The sequence below is a fragment of the Acanthopagrus latus genome, chromosome 4, assembly GCF_904848185.1.
Source record: "Acanthopagrus latus isolate v.2019 chromosome 4, fAcaLat1.1, whole genome shotgun sequence".
In the NCBI taxonomy this organism is placed as follows: Eukaryota; Metazoa; Chordata; class Actinopteri; order Spariformes; family Sparidae; genus Acanthopagrus; species Acanthopagrus latus.
In genome coordinates this window covers 21836518-21863877 of record NC_051042.1, presented here as the reverse complement: position 1 = coordinate 21863877, position 27360 = coordinate 21836518, and the positions used below count along the sequence as shown (strand labels likewise).

At 45.5% G+C, this 27360-nt stretch overlaps 1 protein-coding gene across 8 annotated transcripts in view; it reads left to right on the top strand.

Annotated features, from left to right (window-relative positions):
• Positions 1–27360, top strand: part of zfhx3 (zinc finger homeobox 3) — a 345346-nt gene that overhangs the window by 233749 nt on the left and 84237 nt on the right. For all 8 annotated transcript variants that reach the window (XM_037094567.1, XM_037094566.1, XM_037094568.1 and 5 more), the window contains 3 exons: positions 20161–22671; positions 22833–23412; positions 26060–26556. In XM_037094567.1, the coding sequence (XP_036950462.1) occupies positions 20197–22671; positions 22833–23412; positions 26060–26556 (3552 nt within the window). In that variant the 5' untranslated portion in view covers positions 20161–20196. The remainder of the gene's footprint in view (positions 1–20160; positions 22672–22832; positions 23413–26059; positions 26557–27360) is intronic.

Genomic DNA, 27360 nt, shown 5'->3' with positions numbered 1-27360 from the left:
CTGGGCACTCTTAGCTGGCTACTTAAGTGCCTGATCTGAAATCTGTGCCTTGTAATTACAGTAGTGGGCCCCATTAGGGCAGAGGTCTTGGTGGGGATTATTCTCCTTCTCGTCTTTCCTCCGTATGTGTGTATGTGAGACCTCCACACCTCCTCCTGCGTCATGTAAAAACCACTGCAGTCAGGGCAGGAGGAGGAGCAGGATTTAGCCCTCCTCTTGTCTGACTGTCCTGTGTGTGCACAGTCACATTCACACTTGGTGCCTGATCTCAGAGCCAGAGATGACAGTGCCACGACCAGTACTTAGTGTGTCTGCCTTTCCTTTTCCCTTCCCCCCCTCTCTCCGGCTCCATAATACCTTTGCTGCTCGTGCTGACGCGGAGAGATTTGTGTTGATTATGACAGGGTTGTCACAGTGATGAGTGTGCGGCATGGCGTGTGTCATGTCAAGTTGGCAGGGACTTTTGCCTTGGCGTCTGTGGAGATGGGTTGTGGCTCTAGGTGAAGTTGGCCTAAACGCCGCCTGAACTGTGTCACCAGGTTGATGGAAGAATGCCAAGAGATTTACTGATGGAGTTCAGCGGATAAACCTGGGCAATGCCGTGGCATGTGAATGTGTTATTCTGCCATGAGATGGGGGGGGGGAGGGAACAGAAATGACGTAAGAGAGAAGAAATTGAGACAGAAATGGTCATGTGATGGTCTTTGAGCTGGGGTTTAATGCAGAAGGGGTCATCAAACACCTCCAACCTCTAGGCACAAGTACACAGATCTAGAAGTCAACATTAGATAGATCCTGCCTCTTTAAGCCGCTAGCCCTCTTAATAGATTCTTAAGCACTGGTTTTAGTGCATGTTAAACCAGGATTACCCAATCAATTATGGTCAGTGCAAACAAGGATTACTTAAAACAGTACATTTTTCTTGTTGAGAGGCTAAAAGCAGGGTAAATGGAAGAAGCAGCGCGGCTGTTGATGCGAAGAACAGTCGCGATGGGGTCACGGTGACCCCGGACATGGGCGCCACAGGGAGGAGGTAAATCCTCATTTTTAGCTGATGAACTAGATGATCTTTTGTAGAGGATCCCCGAATGTTTGTAGTGGGTTCGGTAGAAGCTCCATGTTTTGATATCTTAATTCCTAAACATGGCATATTTTTACCCTAATACATGCATACCAGACAAAAATGTACAGTGTGATCTGACAGATGATGGAGCGATATCCCGCTTACACGCTGTGGTACTTGTGCAAGTGAGATGACAAAGAAAGAGTTTTTCAGCGGGCGTGGAGGACTGTGAGAGTTGATCAACCCTCACTCTCACATACTCGCCCTTTCTCTGAACTCAGCTTTTGTTTACATTTTAATCACAATCAACAGCTGTAACCTCCTGCACAATACCAAGCAAGTAAGGACATATATACTTGCCAAACCAGCTCCCTGCACTCATGTGTGTCCGTGTTTACACATTGACTCCCTCCTTGTGTGCACCACTGCACACCGCTCGTATACCGAATATACACCTTAGAAGCCAGCGTTTTTATAATACTAGGTTACGTGTGATTGGTCTACTAGCTGCCTGTCATCTGTGAACCAGAGCCATTGTCTCTGAGCCCTGAGACAGCAGTAAGTATGTGTCATTAGATGGGATATGCATTGGCTTTGAATGGGCTTATGTGTCATCTTAACCTCTGCACATGTGTCAGTCCGTCTTTAGAGAGCAGCCAAGGATGTGAGGAATTCTGCAGTATCTTACAGAGTCAGAACTCAGTCATTTCTCTCTCTCTCTCTCTCTCTCTCTCTCTCTCTCTCTCTCTCTCTCTCTCTGCCCCCCTAAACACACACACACACACACACACACACACACACACACACACACACACACACACACACACACACACACACACACACACCTCCTCTCTCATTCAGTTTTCCCCATGTTGTCAGTCAGTGCTGAGTGACTGGTGACTAAGAGCCCTCTCCTGTGTAAAAGGTCAGCAGGCTCCTTGGAAAGACAGAGTCAGCTGTCTTTTTGGAAAGCAACTGTTCTCAAAGCAGTCAGTCAGTCAGCCATTTCTAATCACAATACGCTGTTAATTTTCGGAGAATGATTGTGAGGTAGTGGGCTCTAAATGGCATTTGTGACAGAAGAAACTCATTGCTTGTAGTGACTGTGGCGTCAACGAGTTCACTGTTTTCAGTTGTTCTGGGTACCTCTGTTTGATTGGCTGCATGACACACACAGGGTGTGAAACACGGTTTGTTTTATGTGTCTTTGAAGCAAATGTTAGTGCAGTGCAGTTTATAGCTCTCTCCTGGTCATGTGAAAAAGAACTCGCCAAATTAGCAACTGAAACACAATTCAAAGGTAAAGCAACCTCCTTCCCCTTCAAAAAAAGTGAATGTTTGCCTCCATTTTGAAATGAATCTTACTTAATTAAGAAGCAATGAGAGTCCACAGATAGCATTCCGTAATTAGCTTAAGCAGGCTGCTGTAACCAGATCCACTGCATTAATGACAACACAGCCCCTGTGAAAAGCATCATTGTTCTCAAGATAATTGTCCTTTTAGTTAACGCGGCCCGGGAAGAGCTCTCCTTGTTAGAGGAGCTGGCTGGGACCAAGGACAGCCGGAGGCAGGGAGGGGACCGGGACTGATACTGGCCCAGTGCCCGTTGTGACAGGCCCACTTGTGCCCTCTGCTGAAATCCCCTTAGTATGCAGTGGAATTAGCTGTCCCTAGGGTGTGGCACCAGGGGGTTGGTCATTAATTATATACCCTGAATCTTAACGAATGAGGAGCAATCAATAAAATAAAGCAGATGTATGCAAATAGCATGCTGATTATACCGCCTAATGACATGTCACGTTGTTGGCAGGAGCGCTGAGAGGAAAGACGGAAGGAAGAAGATGGAGGTGCAACATGAGTCAAAATATCAGTCTGGTCTCCTATTGGAAACACGCATCTGTTCAGACGTGAAAACGGCAAATTATCTTACTTGCAGTAGATTTTAGCAGTATTTTTGGACTAAGAACTTGCACCGTTTCATTAGCTCGCTAGATTATATTTCAGATCTTATCAGTGTAGTCTTATGTTTCTTAGCGAGACAGGGTGCAGTGACTGTCAGCCAGGAAATGGTGTGAGACTCGAGGGTTTGGTCGACTGGAATGTGAGCAAGATAGGGTAAACTCTGGTGGAGCTGCGCTGTTGGGGTGTTAGTGGCACTGCTGATAAGACCTATGAGGGAGAGGCGGAGAGGTTAGTTCACCTGCTTGGAACTCTGCCCCTGCACTGAGATCTCCATTGTATCCAGCCAGCTGGAGCTGTTGGAAACTCTATACCTGCCTTTAAGCAGAGAGGGAGGGCAGCCAAGAATTAACTGCTGCCTCATCCTGGCAGCCGCCAAGGATGCTGTCTGCCTCCATTCATGGCGAGCGTGAGAGGGCAAAGAGGAGAGAACGGAAAAGGGAGGGGAAAGAAACAGAACTGGCAATGTGTGTCACAAAAACCTGTAAGAAATTAGGGAGAGGTGTTACCAGAATGAAGAATAATGTACTCCGCTTGGACTGATATTTGGAGGCAGAATAGAAACATAATAGAATGCACGTCTGCACTTCCTCAAAGAGAACAGCTCATGTTTGTTAGCAGTGTCAGCTAAATTACTTTTTTTGGACTGTACTCCAATAATGTGATACTTTGAAAAGTCTCGCAAGATTCGCAACAGAAATATTATATATTAGTCGGTGTATACTGATGTGTTAATTACGAAACAGAAAGTCCACATTTGTAACCGAATGGATTTTAAAGGTCCAGTATGTAGGATTTTGTGGCACCTAGCAGAGGGTTTGTTGATATCATACAATTTGAACTCACCTCTTTTCACCCTTCTCTGTGGTGTCTGCTAAAAACATGAAGTGACCCGCAAACCACTGCTTGGTTCGTCCACCCTGGGTTACCGTAAAAACATGGCGGTGCACCATGGCGGACTCCGTCCAGTCCGGCAAGAGGACCCGTTCCCCCTGTAAATATAAAAAGCTCATTGTAAGGTAACAAAAACCCAACGACTTCCAAGTTTCAAGTGATTTTGCCCAATTAAAACACAATAATGAATGCTATATTACATGTCCACCAGTAGATCCTCCTAAACCCTACACACTGGACTTTTAACCAACTGCAAAGTTAACTCTATTAGGTCACAATATGGTAACAAACATCCAGCTCTTTCCATTGCTATCTAATGCTAACCTGTATACAAAGTATGTCATGGTTTACTACCCTAGTGCCTTACTGGAACCAGGGTGTGATTACGGTCCCCCATGGTTTTCCCGTTTCCCTGCAGGACAGTGAAATCTAAGACCTAAGCATTTCAGGAGGCCAGGACAGTCCAAGGAGAGGCCAGGGAACAGGTGGTGACCCTATGCAAGCTGGGAGTATATTATTGACCAGGGTCCAGCGGCCAGATTGATTACTTTATTGTATTGCCATGAACCTCAGTGGCCAGAGACATCTGGTTGACCCTGGCCTGGACAGAGCATCGCAGTGACCCTCACCTTAGCTAAAGAGTTATGTGGCTTTGACCTGCTCCCTAATGGGGAGGTCTTGACCTGCTCAACCACAGGCCTGAGTACAGAGCTAAAGTGGGCCTGTGCCTCTCATCCCCGGTGTCAGCCGAGGTAATTTAGAGGCTGGGGGTAGGCCAGGGTCTTGCTGGGGCCACCTTGTTTTTGGCCCGACTGTGTCCTGACACTAGACCTTCCTATGACCCATCAGTGTTCATTGTGTCAGCAGGATGGGTAGACCCAGGGAATATGTAAATTAATCTCCACCAAATTACTACAGAATGGTGGGAAATCAATACATCTGTATCAGATGTTCCCACTTCCAACCAATGTTTCAGATAGATGGCTCATGGTGAGGGGGATTGATAGTTTGAATACAACATTGCAATGCTAAACACTGATTTCCAAAAATTTAAAAGAATACTGTCTGCATGTAGGACTTTCTCATAGCAAGAGGAACCTCCCGGTGCTGTGTGTGGTGCAGTGGTATTCTGGGCTGGATGCCACGTTGACTAACCTTGTGCCCTGTATAAACAGGCCGAGACAACAAGCAACACAAGGGAAACAGCCTTTACTCTGGTAGAGGCTGTTTCCCCTACCATCACTTCCTACTTCCACTTAGCTGACAGACAGAATATCTGTCAGGCAGGTTTTTCCTGTGCTCTACATACTTTAAAAAAAAACAAAAAAAAACTGTCAGCTGAAGCTTCTCATCAGAAAAAACAACCATGCACTAAATGCGCTGGGTAAACAGTCGCTTCTGTAATGCTTCTCCTTCTACCCCTCATGCTATCTTTCTTCATCCGATGATTTCCTCAGTGGAAGTTTCTATCGAAAGAGGCACAGCACAAAATGTGATTCTTCAAGGTTTTTAACAGTGCCTAATACGTCATATCTGAGTCACTGCGAGCAGCAAAAAAACATTGTCACGGTTCACCATGCAGATTTATTTTCTGGCGCTATCTTTAGAACTTGTTTCCCCCCCAATAAATGGGCAGCATATCTGTTGAGAGGAGTGAAGTCTTTTTTTGCTTTCTGGTTGAAGTGCACACTGTAGTCCTGTTCAAAGTAGGATGTGAAGGCTGTTTTTCTCAAGAGCATGTATCTCCTCAGTGTCTAGGAAACCCTCTTGTTGCATTGCTTGCATTACTCTTTTGCAAAAGAAACAGTCAACACTAAACGCAGCCAACCTTCACTGACTTGTCATGAGTATCCGGGGCTCACTTGGAGCCGTTTTGCATTCTTACCTTTTCAAAATAGCTGTAGTGTAGCTTGAAGAATGCGCAATGATTCTTTGGGAGTGTGGGTTTCTACATGTTAGTGAGGCCTACTTACAGACCTGGAGTGTGACTCATGAGGAAGGTAAGGGGACTGGCAGGAGGAGACAAGAGGTAGGAAGTGTGTTTTTATGGGTGCTCCCTGCATACCTGCCCGAAGAGGGGAATGTATGACCGCACCCATGCAACTGCAGGCGCTGCGGCTAATTACCGATAATCATATATTGATGGGCAGGACAAGCAGATGTTCCGGCAAAATATCCCCCCGACCCCCCCGTCTCTCTCTCCTTGCTACCACCTCAACACGCATCATCCACCACCTTTTTGTTGCACAGAAACGCTTCTTAACCGAGTGATTAAACAAGCACGCTGTCAACATTAAGCAGCTTTCATTAAGACCCTGCACAGCATTTGTGATGCTTCTGCAAAAAAAGAAAAGAAAAAAAAAGAAAAAAAAACCACATCTCACTCCATCATCCACCCTCCCTCTTACTCTGTCCCAATTAACACTCACCCCCCATTACATTGATTGGGAGAGGTGTAGTATTGGCGAGGTGGTCCTGGAGCTCATTGATCACATTGACCCACCATGTGAACCATGAGAAAATGTTGAGCTGCACATTTTTTACTCCCAAAAGCGTATTGAAATTAAAAAAAAGAAAAGAAAAAAAAATTGCCGATGGACATGAAGCTGTTGTGCGAGTACGCACTGTTTGAGTGTATGCATTCATATATACGTGAGCCTGTTGCAGTTGGGCGTGGTTGTGCTCTGTTGTGACAGGCTTTTCAGTCCATGAGCTTTCATGTGGTTTTAAGGCCCTAACAGGCACACGCCACACCTAAACTATATTCTTTGGGGGGCCCTCACTATACATGTGTTGCACCCCCCCCCCCCAAACATCTAATCCTAGTGCCTTGCACGCACCCACACACGCTCAAAAACACCCACACACATGCACACACGCCCTTATTGCCAGTCAAAGGGCAAACCGCTGCCCCACCTCTTGAAGGTGCACCTGGCATCTGCGAGTCAACTCCAATTACATCTCCCCAATTACAGGTTATGAACCAATTAGTCACCCTCTCGTTTTACACTGCCCCCATCACTCTCCCTCCTTGCAGCTCAAATTTGGGGGCATCTGTTGGAGATGGGGCAGAGGGTCCTATGGTTTACAACACAAGGGACGTAACTGGTCAGTTTATCTTGAGGGAGATTATGTACTGATATTCATTCATTCATTTTTATTTATTTTTTTTTACTTTTTGGGAGGAGATAATGGTTGACATGTATGAGGTATGTACATATCAACCTGAACAGCTGTCTGGAGGCAGTTGGCTTGGCAAACTCCAACATGCACATGCATTGTATGAAGCACATAGTGGGGATCATTGAAGCTGTCAGCTTGTAATTTGTAGTGGCACTCGACTTGAACTTTCAGGGTGAACCAGTTGGCCCTGCTCTAATTCTCACCTCCTTGCTAACATGTTTTTTTTTTCTTCCTGTGTGTACGTTCAAAGAGGTGAGGGCAAATGTTGATTAGCAAGTTTGTGCATGTTCACATGAGTCAGTGGGTATTTCTTTATTGTTGTCTTGTGTCTTGTTATGCTTTGTTTCGGTCTGCGGTACATGATGGCGTCGTGTGTGTGTGTGTGTGTGTGTGTGTGTGTGTGTGTGTGTGTGTGTGTGTGTGTGTGTGTGCGCTCGCTCTCAGTCTCGTGGCTTCTTTCCCAGTTCTAGTTGGCATGTGTAAAGACTCTCAGCTATGCCCAGTACACTGGCATAGCAGCCTGAGTGGAAACTCGCTGCTCCATAGCGAGAATTCATTCACAATATGTCACTGTATCTGGCTGTTATTTAGTCTCACATGCATACATATGACTGTATTACCACACACACGGCATGGCGCAAAGCTAGCAGGTCTGTGCTGTGTGTAAAATGTTCCCTCGTTGTGGAGCTACGTAAGGGCCCAGCGTTAGGATTCAAAGTGCATTGGCTGTGATCTTGTAGCTCTCTGTTTCCCCTAGTATTCTGATAACACTCTTCCCAGAGCAGGATCTTGTTTATCTCGTTTGCTGGCATGCTCTTTCAATGTCATAACAATGACATCATTAATTAGACGTGTTTTAGATGTGCAGTTCTCAAGGACCATGAGGCAGTGCTGAATCTCCTGCCACTGAGTGTAGTTTATTTCCTGGTGGTGAAAAATCACCTCACAGGTTTTATTTTTGTCAGTGTATTAGTGTTTTGTGCACATTATGCAAATGTGTTTTTACCAATATTTGTATGTGGCCACATGTTTCCTTCTTCTCTCTAAACATACTTCCTGTTGTCGTTCCTGTCATCTGCCTCTGAAGTCCTTAATTCTGATGTAATAGCTTGTGTATGCATATGAAAATGTGCACATTGGTGCACTGAGTAAAGGGTAAACAATGTAGACAAGTGTTATACAGTTCCAGACAAAGTCCTCACTGCAGCCATCCGGCAGATGTCAGTTGCAGGGTCTCCTCCTCTCTCCCACATTTAGAACCAGGTCCTCTGTTACTTTACTCACCTCTGCCAAAGATAACCTTAAATCCATGAATTGATTTTTCTGCATTCTGTACAGTACACATAGCAGTTTTTATGCCCTTGACACATGCTCCCTCTGACAGACTGAATCAATGGATGTTATGTGTCATAAAAGTAATGCCGTGCTCTGCTTCACATGCTCGCTTTTTCCCTGCGAGAGGCATCTGTCATTGGCTTGAGCCCCTGATCCTGAAGCTAATTACCCAGCAATGTAAATTACAGTAGGGCTGAGCTGAACCTGGGCTTCTTTCACTGCATCTCCTTACCCTCCATTCTGTTCTCTGGGCTTCTCACTCAACCCTCCGCTCCACCACAGCTCCTCATTGTGACTTCGAGACATCATACCACCCCTGTCTGTGAAAGCCCACGACCAAATCCCTAGCAGATGATAACTCTTTATCCTCACCCTTTAGCTCCCTTTGTCTCCTTTTCTCTCTGTTTTCTATTGAAATTTCTCTTTGAATGCTCTGCCGTCCCTCCTGCGTCTTGTATATCTGAGGACTCATCCCGTACATGTAAAGATCAGGGTGAGAATGTGTTTAATATTCAAGAATAAAGCTCTCGAGTGGACTGGTGGGGTGGCGGAGGACTGGAGCTTTGGCTAGTTTAATATGCTTACACATGCATGCATCCAAGACAGCGCACATGCTTACACATGCTAACGCACTAAAGGATGTGTGCCTGTCCTCCGAGGAATGTGTGGGTTCTCTTGCAGTGTTCGACCTTCAGACCTCATGCTCACGTGACTGAAATTCCACTCACACACACACACATACGTACAGTACGCTCACGACACACACATGCACTCAGCTACTTTTATCTGCTTGTCAGAAATAGAACCTGCAACCACTTAAAAACTGTAATAATACCCACAAGCCCCCACAGCTCGCAGATAAGAAAGCTCAGAGATAAATGGCAGCAAACGACACCCATTTCAAACTGTTTTCAGGCTGTTGATCCCTGTTAAAATGGAGTGTTGTGCCGTGAATTTGTGTAGCGTGGGTGTACCAAGGTTCCCCTACCTAGCCTAAGTTGTGCTACGCTGTGCTCAGCAGGCTGCCCAGCTGGGGCCCAGATGTGGCAGTCATGTCATGCGGAGCTGCTAGGCTGAAGATAAGAGGCTGATGGTAGGCCTGCTTTCTTGGTCTCGGGTCTGTTCTGCAGCGGTTCAACTAGATGTTGCGGTCGGTGCGATCTGAACTTTGACAGCCCATGTCATGCTTAATGCCTCACTTCCCAAATACAGCTCAGTGGGGCTGATTTATATCCACCAGGTGCTACAGTGTGCAAGCAGCTCGAGGATGAGAGGAGGCATGTGGCCATTTCATTAAGGCAGATGAACAAGGGCTGCAGTGTGTATGTGTGTGTTGAGATGAGGGGCAGGAGGCTGGTCTTTCTCAAATATAGCTCCACAGCACTGTAGCTGTCACAACACTCAGACCAGGCCAGGAGAGGAGGAAGGGGGATCTTATTAACACGCTCCCCATTTCTTAAAATATCACTCAGAGTTTTTGCTTCTCGCTGCCTCTCATTTGTCTGTTTCCACTCTATTTCCCCCCTTACCTTTATAGATAGGATTTTTGAATCTGTTTCAAGCTCCTGGGCATCTGTTTCTTAAGATCAAAGTGCTTGGACATTTGTAGGCATGGCCGTGCCAAGTTTTGGCGCAAGCTCTGAGCTGCCAACTGCTTTAATTGTCATGTATTTGTTGATTTTCTTTCAGCTGCTGTGCAGTAAAGTGACTTCTTACACAAGGCCATGCTTGCCACCCAGGCCTAATCTCTCCACACCTTCTAGCTGTACGATGCAAGGCTACCGTTATCTAATAGGAACCGATTCATTGTATTTAAGAATGGGCTCGTTCTGTTTCCGTTCTGTAGTTTGACGGCAGCAGCTTTGCCTCATGTCAGGCGGTTCTCCCTGGAGGTCTGTGGCTCAGAACAGAGCGCAGATTAAGTGCGTAGAATACTTCTGATTACCACTGCAGGAGGAATGGTTGTCTTTTTAGTCACATTTTACCTCTTTATTTCCTGCCAAACTGTTGTGTTTTTCCTTCACACATGGGTCTCTGAACGCCGTGGTCGGCTCTGTCAGTGCTCAACGTAGCTACAGAAACGCCGTTTGATGTTCCGTAGCACACTTCAGAGTCAAGTGCTGAGGTGTCTTTCAGCATTGCCCTCCAGGCCACCTTGTTATACACTTAACAAGTTGTTTTCTTTTTGTTTTTCTTCCCTTTTCCTCTGTTGACAGTTCTTCATCACTGCTCTGCTCAGAAGGAATGTACGTCACCTTCCAAGGTTTGCCTTGGAATCTGTCCTTGTAAACTGTAGGGCAAGCTGCGTGCTCCTTTCAAGATGACGATTGCATCAAGATCTGATTTATGAGCGTTCTGTTTATAAACTGCCAGTGTAAAGATTAGGCTTCCCATTGGCATGTAAACTAGCGCTCGGTGGGCTTCTCTTCCTGAAGACACATTAATGTTTTCTTTTTTTTTTTTTTTGTCTCAATGAATTTCACTGAGATGTTCCACCCGTGGAATCTAAAATACATTCAGTGATTGTATTTTTCCTTCTTTGGGAACAAGCGTAATCTGAATGTGATAAATGTAATTCCAGCTGTCAGACTCCCTCCCTGGTTATTTCCAGTGAATGATACAACTCATTGTAGAAGTGGCACATGCTGTGAGTAAGTGTGAGCACGGACTGGAAATGTGTGCCACAGTGGCACAAGAATAGCAATGTATAAGTCAGTCATATCCATTAAGGTAGGGATCCTTTCGGTGTTCACAGCAGGCTCACTATCGCACTGCTTTTTTCATTCTCCAATATGAAACAGTCTTTGTTTTCAGATTTTGAGGCTATTGTCTCTCTCTGCTTTATTTTTCCTGCTTCTTTTGACATCCAGTGTCTCAACGTTTCTTGCTAACTTCCTCTTTAGAAACACAGGGCACATTTATTCTTTTAGCATTATTAACTCTCATAATTCAGCGAGGGAAGGGGCAACAGAAAACACTTTTCCCTCGAGGTTTATTGTTTAAAACGGGTGCAGTTCTTTCCCAGGATAAGGGCTTCAGCTAAGCAGAGAGGAATTTGGGCCAGGCCTCATAAAAAAAAAAAAGAAGTATTTGTGTACCAGAAAGATTTTCGCTTTTCCTTTCTAAATCTTTGTCATTAATGACTTTAGCAAATGTGAAGTGGGGAGTGAACGGTTCGGCTGTGCGGGGTCTTCAAAGGAACCCTCTAATTATTTATCCAGGATATCCTACTCTAGAATTAGAGGCCAGGTCACCATTGGCTTTCATGCTTTTTTTTCTGTGAAGAAATAATTTCCACAGAATGGTTTCACTGGGACACCCCCTAATCCCTGCTCTCTGTGCATGTGTGTGTGAATGTGTGCATGGGTGTGTGTGTGTGTGTGTGTGTGTGTGTGTGTGTGTGTGTGTGTGTGTGTGTGTCTGTGTGCGTGTGTGTGTGTGCCTGGATATTACACAAGTAAATGTGTGTTGGACTGCACCTATCCTCAGCATGAGGTCCGTAACAGAGATAGTAAGTTTCCATTTTCCACACATAACACTGCATGACTTTCCACATCTCCGCTCTCACCCGAGACAGCTTTCACCCACATTTCTCAGGTTTCCTGGTCATTTGGCCTTCGCATGCCTTCTAAAACGGATCTTATCACCCTACTCAGGTTTAGACACTTAACCGAACACTGGGCCTAACCCTCAGGCTTGTGGCGCTGCCTTACTGTTGCGGTGCTGAGCCTCTGTGTGACTTCACTCGTCTCCCTTGTACCACTGCATGCACCTCAAAGGGCGTCCTGGCTTTTTTCAGAAAAAAAAATAAACAACATTGATGCATTTGTTGGTTTCTACTAAAACTCCCCTCAGTGTTTTGCTGAAGGAGTGTGTCCCTTTAAGAATGCTCTGCAGTGGATACTTGTCTAATTCCAGGTGCCAGTGAGCCCTGTGTTTTACCAGGTGCAGGACTGGGTCATTACTAAGGTATTTGTTTTCCAGATTACACAGAATGGCCCAGGATTATAGACATGTTATCCATGTCCCCTATCTGTCTGTCAGGGCATGATCCCTGCGTGGAGCCTCAATCCTGTTCCACAGTATGCTCCTGTTTGCTGTCATGACTGCAGGAGATCCCTTAGACCACATCCCAGAGCTACCATGTTTTTCTGGGGGGCGGGGACAGATCCCCTCTTCTCCCGTCTCTCTGTCAACAGGGGCTCGGTATGCTGATCAGTGTCAGCTATCCTTAATGGAAGTAGAAGTAGTGGTAATGACATCTCCCTGTTCGCCCCCGATCCCTGCAATTCCTCTGGTTTTGGATGGCAGGGAAAGAGAACGGAGCTGAGTGGGGATCTGGGTGTGGAGTGTGTGTGTGTGTGTGCGTGTGTGTAGTTGTGGGGATCAAATTCAGCTCCGGCCCACGGTCGCTGGACAGCTGATGGTCTCTCCAAAACATTTACATAAAGCCCAACAATTGTGATAATAAACCGTTTTATCATTGGGCCCTGAATCAATAATGCGGCTTCTTAAGGTTTAATATTTCAATGATATTGATCATTTAAACAGCTGTGTTTGTGGTTGGCTCGCCTTAACTGCAGCACTGCGGGGAAGGTGTGTATGTGCGTATGCATATGTGTGATCTTGCCTCCTAGAATGACCGTATGACTGTATGAAAAAGTAAAATTTCATTTTATTTTTCACATTTGGTCAACATTGCAGTCTTCTGTGCACCCTGTACATTCTGTCCTTTACTCTAACAACAACAACATTCCCAAATAAGTTGTGGTCATCTGTTCTCTTAACCTCCCTCTTCCACCCTCATCCTGTGACTATAGAACAAATGAAATGGAGAGAGTGCAAACAGAGGCTCTGAAAGCACTGTAGTTAGCAGATTTCACTTCCATCCTCCCTTGAGAGAACGTCTGCTTCCCGCAGATATAAATAGGGGTAGATTTGATAATTAGTAGAAATGAAGGTCCTGGGGCTCAAAGACTTTGATCAGCACATTTCCCCCCTGTCCCTGACCTTTCATTGGACATGTGTCTCTGGCTGTCTGTTTCTCTATTGCTATATAGATATATATTATATCTCAAGTTCATGTTCTCAATCTGTCTTTCCTGCTAACCTGCAAACATGTAAGAAAAACAGTTACCCATCCTCTGTATCTACAGATGCATTTCTGGGCCTTTCACTCAGAAATCTTCCCAAGCATCATGATCAGTGTGTTGTTTTCTGATTGATTAGTGCCAGACAGACCAGGGTACAAAGTATCTGTGTTCTCTCAGCTTTTCTGCATTCCACGCTATGGGAAAGTCAGCACCGCATGCTAAAGGATGTGAGGTTCCATGTCAGACTGTTGCGAATCACTCAATATCCATGTCTGTTGGTCTAAAATTGAGTAGAAATGTGGGATGTGTATCTAACTAATCTGATAAGTATTTGAAAGACACAGCTGGAAGTTATCTCTCTCTTTCTCTCGCCCTCTCTCTCTCTCTATATTGCAATTTTACAGACTCCCTACTGTGAACGAGTGTCTACCGTGTGTGCTCCGTGCACTCGGTTGCCTGGGGGCGATTGTTAGCTTGCGCCCGAAAGCCCCATTTCTGATTATACATCAATACCTTAATTCCAAGGATAATTAATGCTCTTATAAATTACAAAGCTTTCTAAACAAACCACACGGGACACACCGGGGAAAAAAAAATACAGTGCAGTCTTTCAGTTTGGTTTGTAAATGAAGAAAGATAGCTCGTGGGGGCTGTAATGAGAGGTTACCGTTTGTTTGAATTAAAATATTCACTGATCTGTTGTAATTTTCAAGCTTCTTCAGATATCTGGTTTGTCATTTTGTCAGTCTGTAAATTTTCATTGCAACGTTCTGATAAATGGTTTTATTTCTTTGCAAAAAAAAACCAGCCTAAAGACAGCAAGCATATGTAAAAAAGAGTGTATTCTGTCTGCTTCCTCTGTCGTGAGGTATGAGTGAGATGATATGAGCCTTCTCACATTTGTACTTGTAGTGTACCACAGAAGCCCCCCCCCCCCATGCTGGCTGCTAATTGGCGGGAGACTGGGAGCTTCCTGCTGTGTGTTCGCTGCTTCCCTTTGCTTTGCCACCCCACCAGGTCTTTCACCAACACTCTGCAGAACCCAGTAATTAACCCACAGCTAATTAACTACTTCTAATTACACCAGCACGCTGTTTCTATCACACCCTCCAAAACTGAGGAAACACTCCAGCGCCATGCGTAAATCCCCTCTGGAGGGTTTTGGAAGGTAGCTGAGCTCCGATCAGATCATTTAATCAGACTGGCCTACGTAGGAGTCACATACAGTTGTGCACTGTGTCATCTCACTGCCGCTTTGTCTTAAATCACTTTTCCTCTGTTCTGCAACGTGGAATGGATTAGCAGACTTTGACGGTGTTGCGTAAAGGGTAAAATCATTTTCAGGGTTCTATTTCAAGTCTTTAACAAAGGAGGCAATTGATACTACAAACAAATCAATTTAGCCTTTTCTGGCCAGTATTGCTAGTGCGAAATGGTAACGAAAATTGAGTGCTGTAAAGTTAAAGCAATCAGCACATTGCCTCCTGGGTATTTGAGATTGCTCATATTGTAATCAGCAAAGATTATTTTAGCTGTAGTTGATATATCTGTTCCATGACTAGTTTGACGCATAAAGCACACGGACAAAACAGCATTAACGAAACCTGTGACCTGTAATCTTGTCTCTAATGCGTCTGGGTTTTAACATGACAGAAGCCGCATGTCTCAGTCCCGCTATCTCTGAGAAATACTCCCAGACATGCCAGTGACCAGCCGCTTCCTCTGTACTCACACACACTCATGTAAACACACAGTACTGTTCTTCCCTGCCTCAGACTCAACACAGCCACGGCTATTTCTGTTCCACAGACTGATAGCTCCTACTGAAGATCATTGATTTTACGGGAAGCCCTGTTTACAGGCTGAGTGCCATCGACCTGAGGTGACTTTTTGCCTCCTGCAGTTGGAGCAATACTGGAGCAGCCTTATGTCTGCATTAGCAGAATAGTAGACAGAATATTTGCAGCACACAATAAACAACAATGCTGAGAATGGATAATTGTCTGATTTACAGTGTCGGGGATCAAAGAGAACAAGAAGTCCATGTACCTAATGTAATTATAATGGTGTATTGTCTATTGCCATGGTTGACGAACTTTTTTGGCTCACGACTCCACAACAGTTTCCCTGTCATAGAAATCTTGGACACTGAAGGAGGATGTGAATTTTTCCCCTTCAGATTCACTGCTTATTTTCTTTTAATGAAATGAAGTGGTTAATTACTATTACATTGTTTTGTAAGTAAGAGTATCTTAGTACCTCTGCAAAGGAGTTGTTTTGGCTTTGTTGGTTTGTTGGTTTGTCAGCACGATGACGCAAAACTGCTGAACGGATTTCCAATAAATTTGGATTGTGGCTGTGTCTCCGCACAGAATATACTTAATTAACAGTTGGTGTTGATCTGAATAAAAGAACATATCCAGGAATTTTAACTTCAAATGTTTTAATTCTCTCTTAATCAGTAGCACATTAAGCTGACTAGTGTCTATGAGTGAGGGCCATTTGGTGCAGATCCATATCTAGTGGATTTAATATTTTATTTGATATTGGATCAGGCTTGCCCGAATTCAGATTGACTGTTGAGCCTTGGCGGAAGTATACAAACCACTGAGTACCATTCTGGTGTATAATTTCATGATCTTATTTATTTCTGATATTGTACAGCACATCATTTTTGTGACACCAGTCTGCCAGTTTAGGACCACACTTGCACACTCACATGTAGAATGGATATTCCCGAGCTGAGTACCAGGCTGTTGACTGTTGGTTTTTGGAGAAAATAGACAGTGGAGAAAGGGTAGAAAGAGACACTCTCAGTGCAGCGTAGGAGAAATGTAAATTCCTTTGTACGAGCACAGTGTAAAAACCAGAATTTACTAAGCCGTGTCTGGCATTAAAATGGACTTATGTTTTAGAGTGCAATGCATGCACGCCTTTATTGGTGATTAATTGGAACAAACCTTGGAGATAAACCCGCACCTCACTCTGCCTGAGGACTACAATGGTTCCCCCATCAATGAGCATGTCCCTAGTGCAACATCAAAGGCCTTCCCCTGCTTTATCAATAAGAACCCTTCCTTCCCACATCTTCCTGTAACTTGCTTAGTGTTCACGCCATTGATTTTCCAATAAGCGCCCCTTACCCTGCGGTGGCTGGCCAGGCTCTGTGATGGCTCAGAGACCAGACAGAGACAGGCAACATCACTGAGGGACAATTGAAAATCACATCTGGTGTATTGTTAGGGGTCCTCTAGGCATGTTAAGAAACTGTTTTGGGTTTTATTTATTTATTTTTTTTCATTTTTAGGAGGTGTACCCCTTACTGCTGACATGTCTGTGTAGGAGTAAGGGTCAGGGCTGCATCACGCCCATAGCCCAGCAGTATTCACAGTTAGGGCTGACTCAGAGCTTATTCCCTCAGGAAACCCTGGAGAGCACCGTCCTCTGGAGGCAAGGCCAGGCCTTCAGGCAGGTGATCAAGCATGCTTATAATCAGATGGTTCCTTAGCCTTTAATTCCTCCCTCAGTTGGCCGGTAAATCCCACCTAATGAAAGGACCCATAACTTGAAACTTATCTCATTTTCCATCCCTTCCAAATGACATCCAGACCCACTCTCTGACAGTGTTCATTAGCACTGAGGCCTTTTCACACAGTTCAACCTTATCCTCTTTGTTAGGGTGGTGGAAGAGGAGTATAACTTTTTAAAACATTTTGGCCAAGAAAAGAGAGCAGGGGGACTCTGGCAGAGGGCCTTTGAAGGCAGGTGGCAGCAGGAGTGTGAGTTCTACAGTCAGGATCTGTGCATCAGCATGCTCTCCCTCAGATCAGCCCAGGAATCCAGCCTTTTCTTCCCTCTGATTATCTCTTATTGTCAGCTAAGGCTTGTTTTGGCTGCATACAGCCTGCTTATTGTCAACTCTGTGAGCCCACATTCAAAGTTGCGATACAACACAAGGGCAGAGGCCATGGCAGGATTACTTGTTTTGTGCTATCAGCCCTAGTGCCAGTGTTCATAAGAAGTTACAACTTTTCCACATAGTACAGTATATAACCTTACATGATGCCACTCAGCAGTAGTCACATTTAGTGGGCTGCTCCATCATTTTGATTTGTGGTTATTAACAAAGTCAGCACACCGAGACACCGGCCTCCTCCACTTCCCCTCGTCTTCGACCGCGTCTCTTTGTCTGTCTCCCGGACTTGTTTAGTGCCTCCCAGAGATTAAAGCTTTTCCTGCCTTAAACAGGTGTCACTGAGCCAGGCAGCCCTCCGAGAGACAAACAGCGTTATATCAGTAGGCCCATCTGCGACTTGCCGACTCCAGACAATCCCATTGCTCATCAGTAACCACTGCAGGTTATTGAATTACACCATCTTGATTTTAAAGGACAATCCTGTTTTCTGTAAGCAGTGGACACACCAAGCTGGCTCAGAGCTCGAGCACTGATCAAGAGTCATCGTGTTATCCTGTCTGCTGCTAATTGCTTCAGGTATCTTACAGCAGTAATGGGAATGGATGGGTACATATCCTCACTACAGTACACAGTAGCTACTCTGTTCAGGCTCAAGACTATGCAAAGATGAGAGTAGGGAACTTCAGAAGTCATTTTAACTAACATTTTTTAACAACTAGTGTTGCTTGTGTGCCCATTGTTCCCAGGCCTGGTCGAGACAGGCAGTGGAATCTGGAGGAGGGGCTGATAGGATAGATTACAGGAACAAGGTGTGAAACACTCCGTGCTCAGACTGGAGACTTTCCTATGAGGCAGTTTTTTTTTCTTCTTTTTTTTCTTTGTTTAATTTTGTGCAGTTTTTCCACGTGCTTTTAGTTTGAAGAATCACTGTCTGTTTGACATGTGGCATATTTTTTTTCTCGCATTACTCTCGCTGCCCTCAGTCCATTTGTGTGAAATGGCTGTTGAGCTCATAGCCTCTTATTAATGGAGCAGATAATAAATACAGACCAGTAGGGCTAGTATCCCCTCACTCAATATGGCAGCCATCTCTAAATCATGTCTGGCTGTATAAAGCAATCTTGTTAATAAGCCAGCCAGTCTAATATCTTTCATTTTATATGCAAAGCAAGGAAAGGGTCATCGGGGTTAGCTTCTATAGTGTGTAAACAAATTTGGTCATACTGACACAATGACATCTACATCATCTTTGCAGTCATATTTTGAATTTCCTTAATCAAAATTGTTGCTTTATCATTACAATGCTTGTGTTCATTGTTCATTGTTTTTCATTGTCCACAGTTTGCTCCTATGGCAGGTTATTGTTCAGTCTCAAGTCCAAATACAAATCAAATCCCTTAAATGAAAGTGATTATATGTGTAGTATGAGAGCATACAGGCCCGTAAGGTCTCAGGTACATTGTGTGAGAGGCAAGCTTCATCAGACATTCATGAAGAGGCAGACAGATATTATCAATCTCTCCTCTCCCCCAGTGGTTAATATGTTCGGGTGTGGGGGTAGACTCCATTCTGATCACAGCTGAAATTTGCATCCCTAAGTAAATAAGTAAATAAATCAACTGCAAGCAGTGGATGTGCTAATCAACTGGGACATGGCAGTGAGCTTGGTGCCGGGAAACTTTGCTCATGTAATATTCAGTACTGGTGGGTTAAAGGGCAGCCCAGAGTTATTGGTTTCAGCCCGATTGCCCCCTTTAATCAATGTTGGCTGCATCCCTTTAATAAAATTATTAGCTCAGCAGTATCTTGCGCTATCATTTTATCTCTTCTGTGCTCTAAATTGCAGCCTGTGTTGGGCCTCTCAGATGCTCGGGGCATGGCCAGCTCCCGAAAGCTCAGATCCCATTTATTATTTCAGAGGCGGAGGATGGCTGGAGTGTTTGAAACCAGGCTGAGCAGAGAGGTTATTGGATGCAGGATCTAAACACAGCTGCAGTGAAGTCCCAACCCATCATATGTATTTTGGGCTCATCGAAAATACTGCCTTTTATTGCTCTTGTTAGGCGTTCATACACATCTATATCAATATCACACATTTATCATACTCTTCTTATATGTACACAATTTGAAGATGGAGTGATAATTGTGATACTGATATGAATGGCTTTTTTTAGATCGAGTTTTTCTCCTTTTCTTCGAGTTATGTAAATGTACAATGTGCTGATGGGTGGCTTCTCGGTGTCTAATTATCTCACAAGGAATCTATTTGATCCATTAAGTTAGCCTGTTTCTCCTTTTTTCTGACTGCAAGTTAATTAAAAACGGATGTAGGATTTGCAGAATATAAGATTAGGGGTGTTGTTTGGAAGGTGAAGATAAAAGATGGTACCTTCCTCATATGGCAGAAAGATGAATCATGGACGGCTTATTAGTGCCTGTCTCAGGTATTGTGTTTAAGTACCTAATCTAGCGTAATGAGCATGGTGTCATTTTTCCAATTATATCTCAGACTTTTGCTTCTCACCCAATACGCCATACATTTGATTTTCTTCTTTCAAGCTTCCTATACATAGTGTCTCCTTTATATTTTCTGTATCTAATAGAATATAAAGATGCTCGTGTTTTAAACAGTGGTGTGGTAAATGAAGAATTGTGTCTGCTAATGTATACGTAAATACAAAAATAACCTCTTGTTCTCCAATTTGTGTCTCTGTAGGCCTGGATGCGATGAACGCCTCATGTAGGCATCAGCATGGACAGCTGTGAGTCTCCTGTGGTTTCTGGGACAGACGATGGGCTCGGCTCCTCCCAGCAGCAGCAACCACCACAGCCCTGGAACGATCACTCTAGCTCACAGGTCCCTTGCACCAACCAGGCCCCTTCCCTGGACCCCCTATCTCTTCCTGCTCCCTATCCTGCTCAGCCCCAAAACCCCAGTGCACCTCATGACGGGGTGAGAGAACTACAGTCCCAGCAGCAGCAGCCAAAACAGACATCACCCCAGGCCCATCGTGACAGCTCTGCAACAGGCCAGCTGCATCCTAGAAGAGAGGGTCCGGAGGAAGAAGAGCAAGAGGGAGTGAGCTGTGGAGAAGAGGAAGAATCTGAGGACTTAGATGAAATGGAGATTGACAGCTGTTTTACAAGTCTTCAACCCTTTCCTGGGGTGCCGATGGCTTCAGGAGGAGGGGGCATGCCCACTCTTCTGCGACATCAGCCCACACGACAGCAGGGAGCACCCGAGAGTGGGAGTGAGGACGGAGAGGAGGAAGAGGAAGAGGAGAGTAGTGATGTGGAGAACCTGGCTGGAGAGATAGTCTACCAGCCAGATGGCTCAGCATACATCGTAGAGAGCATCAGTCAGTTGATCCAAAGTGGTGGGGGCGTGGTACCCGGCCTGCTCCCCACAAACTCTCTCACCAGTGGGGGAAAACTAGGGGAACCTGCTGGGACTTCATCCTCGGTCTACCCTCAGATCATCAACACGTTCCACATAGCCTCCTCCTTCGGGAAGTGGTTTGGCAATTCAGACCAAGGTTTCCCCAATACCTCAACCATGGCAGGCCTCAGCCCTGTCCTGCACAGTTTCCGTGTCTTCGATGTGCGGCACAAAAGCAACAAGGATTACCTGAACAGCGATGGGTCTGCCAAGAAGTCCTGTGTATCCAAAGATGTTCCCAACAACGTGGATTTCTCCAAATTTGATGGGCTAGCCCTATATGGCAAGGGTAAGCCCATACTCATGTGTTTTCTCTGCAAGCTGTCCTTTGGCTATGCCCGCTCCTTTGCCACTCATGCCGTCCATGATCACCGCATGACACTGTGTGAGGACGAGCGGCAGCTGCTGGGGGACAAACAAGCATCTGCCATCATCCAGGGCATTGGGAAGGACAAAGAGCCCCTCATCAGTTTCCTGGAACCAAAAACTAAGAGCACTCCTCTGCCACCTACCCTGCTCCCCATGAACTCTGGCCAGAGCTTCTATGGCACATTTAGTGGTGTCCATCTGGAGCCTGGAAGCAGCAGCGGGGGCAGCGAGACCCTCCTGAACAAAGATTCTGACTCTGGCCTCCTACAGCAGCAGCAACAAAACCCACTGAGCTCAGTCCTCTCTCTTGGAGGAGTAAGCATTCCCAAAGCATCCACTCTTACCTCATCCGCAGGCTCTGCCAAAGACTCCAGTGCCCTGCCCAAACAGGGAGGGAGAACAGAGGAGCCTGCTGGGAAAGAGTTGGCATGCAAGGGAGAGGATGGGGATACTGATGGACATGAAAGCAAGGCGCACCTATCGAGCCAGATTGGGGGCTCGGAAGAAGAAGAGGAACTGTTAGGGGAAGAGGAAGATGAGGTGGAGGCAGAAAGCACTGCAGCGGCCTGTGGTGGTAACAGTAGCAGCGGCGGGGGTGAAGCCAGGGAACCAGCTGTCTCAAACCAAAGCATTTCCAAATCTCCTTTATTAATGCCTAGTAGCGCTCTCCAGCCTTCTGCCTGCACCTCTGCAGAGAGTTCCACACTCAACAGCAAAGCCCCTGCTTCCATTTCCTCCTCTGTCAAGAAAGAGGGTTCAGCTTCAGATGGTGGGGTGAGGACCTCAGAGCTCCCTCTGAGCTTTAACTGCCAGGGGCCTACTGTTCCCATGGCAATGGCGGCAGCTGCCGTCAGAGGGAGCGAAGATGACACTGCTGGCACTTCCTCATCACCTCTGTCCTTCAATGCTGCTGCTGATGAAAGTGCCAATCGAGATAGTGCCACAGCTCCAGAACCAAATGATTGCCCAGCAGAGGGAGAGGAGGAAAATGGAGCCCTTCTGCACCATCACCACATGCACCACCATCATCATCACCTCCACCCTTCATCTCACAGCCACTCCCACCCCCTCCCAGGGGGCTCCTGTGACATAACGGGGATGGGCGAATGTTCACAGAACCATGGGCCTGGTGGCAGTGGAGGAAGTGGGGTAGAATGCCCTAAATGTGACACCGTCCTGGGTTCCTCACGCTCCTTGGGTGGTCACATGACCATGATGCACTCACGCAACTCATGCAAGACACTCAAGTGTCCCAAATGCAACTGGCATTACAAGTACCAGCAGACGTTGGAGGCCCACATGAAAGAAAAGCACCCAGACTCCGGGGGCACCTGTATGTACTGCAGCAGTGGTCAGAGCCACCCTCGTCTGGCTCGCGGAGAAAGCTATACCTGCGGATACAAGCCCTTCCGGTGTGAGGTATGTAACAGAGAAGTGTGATGATGCTCATAAAGAGGTGCAATCAAATTTGCTTTTGTGTTGTTTTGTTGATATTGATTGTTGTTTAAGGTGTAAACGAGTTATTTAAATATACACATCACTTTATTGCATTTGAAGAGAAAATGTCCTTTATTTATTAGGTATGTAACTACTCGACCACCACGAAGGGCAACCTAAGCATCCACATGCAGTCGGACAAGCACCTGAACAACATGCAGACGCTGCAGAATGGAGGCTCCATTCCCTCTGCACAGGACCAGGTGTTTGGACATACCCCAGGAGGAGTGGTGGCTGTCCCCTCAGTGACCCAAGCAAGTAGCCATCACCCTCCCCACCACCATCCCACACAGTCCACCACCCATATGGCTGGACCGTGTGGTGCCCCCTCCCCAACCAAGCCGAAGAGCAAACCTACTTGGCGGTGTGAGGTGTGTGACTACGAGACCAATGTGGCACGGAACCTGCGTATCCACATGACCAGTGAGAAGCACATGCACAACATGATGCTTCTCCAGCAGAATGTGACTCAGATGCAGCATGGTCGACTTGGCTTGGGAGCCATGCCTTCGCCCTCGGAGGCGGAGCTCTACCAATACTACCTGACCCAGAATATGAGCCTTCCACCAGGCCTCAAAATTGACCCAGCTGGAGCTGAGGCCCAGTTCCTGATGGGGAGCCTTCATCTGGATCCCAACATGGCTGCCCTGGCCCCTGCACTTGGTGAGATCCATTTTACCTCTCTTAGGAAGACTGTAGTTACTGCAAAGTTCAATACATTGTCATTTCTTTCATGTGGACTCTTTCATGTGTAAGAGTGCCACTGAAATATAGAGGTAAAAGACAGATGATCCATTTGAGACAAGTTTACAGGAGCGCTTACCTCAGACCTTATCCATGATACAGTGTCCTACAGTCTCACATCAACAGTAAAACCTTCCAGTGCACAAGACCAGTCTGCCAATTAGCTTAACCTACACAAGTCTGGCTGTAAATGTGCCAACTAGCATGCAGAAGCCCAAAGGTAATTTCCCTCTCATACTCTAAGCTGAGTGACACCGTGTTGATGTAATTTTGACTTAATTCAGAAGTTCACTCTGTGATACCGTATTTACCGAGTTAGGAGCCAAACGTCTCTGTTCTCCTCTCACTGCTGTCCTGCTCAGTCAGCCAGCCTCAGCCTTTTTTAATGTCATTATTCCCAAGCTGCTGCTGAACTTCACCGCTGGAGCTCTCCATTTTTTTCCAACTTTGTAATTGCAGCTATAAATTTTATCTTGGTCAAAGAAGGGAGGTTAGAGGGCTCAGCATGGGTAATTCAGCAGCATAACAGAGTGTTTGGTGTGCCAGTTACAACCCCACAGTTTGTACAGACTTGTCTCCAACTGTCGCCAGTTCAAAGACACAAACAAGAATTGATTGCTGTGACTAATTCATTTTTTCCCTCTTCTGCCATCTGGTTCATTTTCCTGTGAGGTGAGTTCTAATAAGCATGTTACAAGGGAGGCAGCGATGACACAGTCTGGGCCCATAAACTACGGTGGTGTCATCCTTGGTCACACTTTGAGGAACTCTTAAAGCCATCGAACACAAACACTCTGATATTAACTCTACAGAATGATACATAGGGCTCAGTAAATCTCTTGAGAGAATCTACCATCACAAGGATTTCTCAAACCAAGCAACTAAAGTCAGAGGTGCTCTTTCATGCTCTCACTGTGGATTTTGACTTTTGAGTGTATTGCCAAAGAGATAGATAACAAATGTTGACCTCACATGATCTCAGCCTCTTGGTAATCCTCGTTCCTAAGACTCGGCTACTGTAGTGAAAGAAAGATATGAGATGGAGTGTGAGAGTGTTAAAAAGAAGACTGGGGGATGTGACTTTGAGCTATTTGTGCTGGAATTGTTGTCTTTCGTACACTGTGGAACAGCACAGAACAAAAATTATTCCCCTTCAAACATTAGCTTGGAAATTAGCACGCTATCGTTTTATAAATATGGATATGAGTTGACATACTGCATGTACCGTATATAAAATAATCTATGTATAAACAGATGCAAAGCTGCAAATCAGATTCTTGGTCTAATGGTCCACAACCTAGTGAGGAACAGGCTCCTGGTCCACGGTAAATGGTTGAATCTGCAAAGTAATGGAGCATGAGAGCCAGGTACAGATGAGAAATGTAAGGTGCAGGAAAATTCAAGACTGGTATAGTGATTGGGCATGTGTGTGCATCTGTGTGTTGGTAAGAGACAGAGAGTGTAAGGAGCCATGGCTGGGGGAGCTGGGTCTGTGAGTGATTTCAGGGGGCTCCTCAAAGGTCTCCCTCTCCTGGCTATAAAAACTCAGGTAATGGAGAAAAGTCCAAGAGAAGGCTGCATACTGCAGCAATAAATAATAAGGAGCTGCTGGAATTAATTTAGTGTAAAGCCAGGCAGGGTCAAGCCTGCATGCTCAGTCTGGGCAGTGAAAGATTAAAGATCAGCAAGCAAAGGAGAAAAAAAAAAACACTTGCTGCTCTTACCTCATTTTTTTTTTTTTTTTGGATTCATTTTTAAAGCCAGCTTCCCGGACTGTATAGACATTAAGTTCTCTGCTTGGTGTCATAGGATATGTGCTTGCCGTGTTTTTTTGTTTTTTGTTTTTTTCTCCTTCATCGTTTAAACTCAGTACCAAGAGGAATTAATCTCTTAGGTGTCCATATTGATTTAGAGGCAATCTGGAGAGAAATAAGCCAAAGAATCCAAGCAGAGAAGTGTTTTTTTTTTTTTTTTATATTATTAGTCACTGAACAAGGGCGATGGATTTGATTTACAGTAAGGTCTGCTTGGGAACTCCTTGGTTCTTCAGTAATGGTAAAATAACTTGCTTTTTTCTGTGGAGCTCATGGCCTCTGGAGTTTATTTACAGACAGGCCATGAAAGTGCACCAGCCCAAACAGGATGATGTGTAATGTGAGGTTTTGGTCTCCATGGAAAAGTCAAGAGCTTTCTTCTTCCTTGGCTCAAAGCAAGGCTTGCTATGGGCCCATAAATACATTCATACATAATCCTCCATGTAATATCATACCAAAAGACAGACTGTGTGTGGGTTTTTTTTAAAGTTGAAAAGCTTTACATTACCTGAGATTTTATTAATGATGATGGGTAAAAACTATACCTTCCTTTGTAAAAGAACTGTGCCCATTAACTGAAATAATGCTGTACACATCCTGAAGTAAATTACTAAGCATTTAAAATCTTTGAAAACTGAACAAATAATTTAGACCGTAAGCTTTAAAAATAATAAATAAATGTATGTGACCATCTAAATACTTTTCTACCCTTCTCCTCTTTCTTTTTGTCCGTCTCTTTGTTCTTATTCTAGTAGGTGGGGAGATCCCTATGGATGTGCGGCTGGGCGGTGGCCAGTTGGTGTCCGAAGAACTGATGACCCTGGGAGAAAGCCTATCACAAACCAGCGACCCCTCCCTCAAGCTCTTTCAGTGCGCTGTGTGCAACCGCTTCACCACTGACAACCTGGATGTGCTTGGCATGCATATGGGAGCAGAACGTAGCCTTCCGGAGGAGGAATGGCGCGCTGTGGTCGGCGACTCTCACCAGTGCAAGTTGTGCCACTACACCACTCAGCTCAAGGCCAACTTCCAGCTGCACTGCAAGACAGACAAGCATGTGCAAAAGTACCAGCTTGTGGCCCACATCAAAGAAGGAGGCAAAGGCAATGAATGGCGCCTGAAATGTGTGGCCATCGGCAATCCAGTGCACCTGAAGTGCAATGCCTGTGACTACTACACTAACAGCCTGGAGAAGCTGAGGATGCACACAGTAAATTCGCGCCACGAAGCCAGCCTCAAACTCTACAAGGTTAGTGGTCCTCCGGCTTCTTTATCACACCCTACACTTCACCTTGTCAGTGGTGTCGGCGTATCACAATTTTGATACAAATAACTGGGTTCAAAGAGCATCCTTGTGCAGCAGAGAATGTAGACTTTTTCATGCTGCAAAACAGCCACCGTGCAACATATCAATGCTGTCTATGTCACTGCGCAATTCAGGTGTTATAATTAGACCAGGAGAAGATGTTTGTGTCATGTTGAGCAGTATTTATTATCCAACTGAACTTTTACACAAATGGCAAAATGTGTCCTTGATCGTCTCCCTGCTAACTTGATACTCCTCCACGAGACACAGTAAATGTTCTAGTGCTGCCCACATCGCTGAACTAGCTGCTCTTCCAAGGCATGAATGATAGCTTGGCAGTGTAACTCTTGTCTTCCCGGTGGTCATATAGAAGCAGGGCCACATGGCTGCCATGAGAAGAACATGGCAGGTGAAGCTGGTTTTCGGAGGCTTAGGGGTGAATCACTTGGAGACGAATGAAGAAGTGTGAGGAGACAGAGGTTTGGTGCTAATACTCCTCGGAGCGGGAAAGGCTGAATCGTTCTCGACAGCCGTATTGATTTTTGCTGGACTTGGAGCTTCACCTTCTCCTCTAATCATTCCATAATAGCCAATGGATGAACACTCTCCGAACAAATGGCCATAAATCTAACAGGCCTGATTCCACTTAGGTACCTATCCTGTGTGTCTGCGGCTTCGGCCACTCTGCGCTTAACCCAAACTGGCATAGCTGTGCACGCAGACACACACGGACAACAAGACACATGC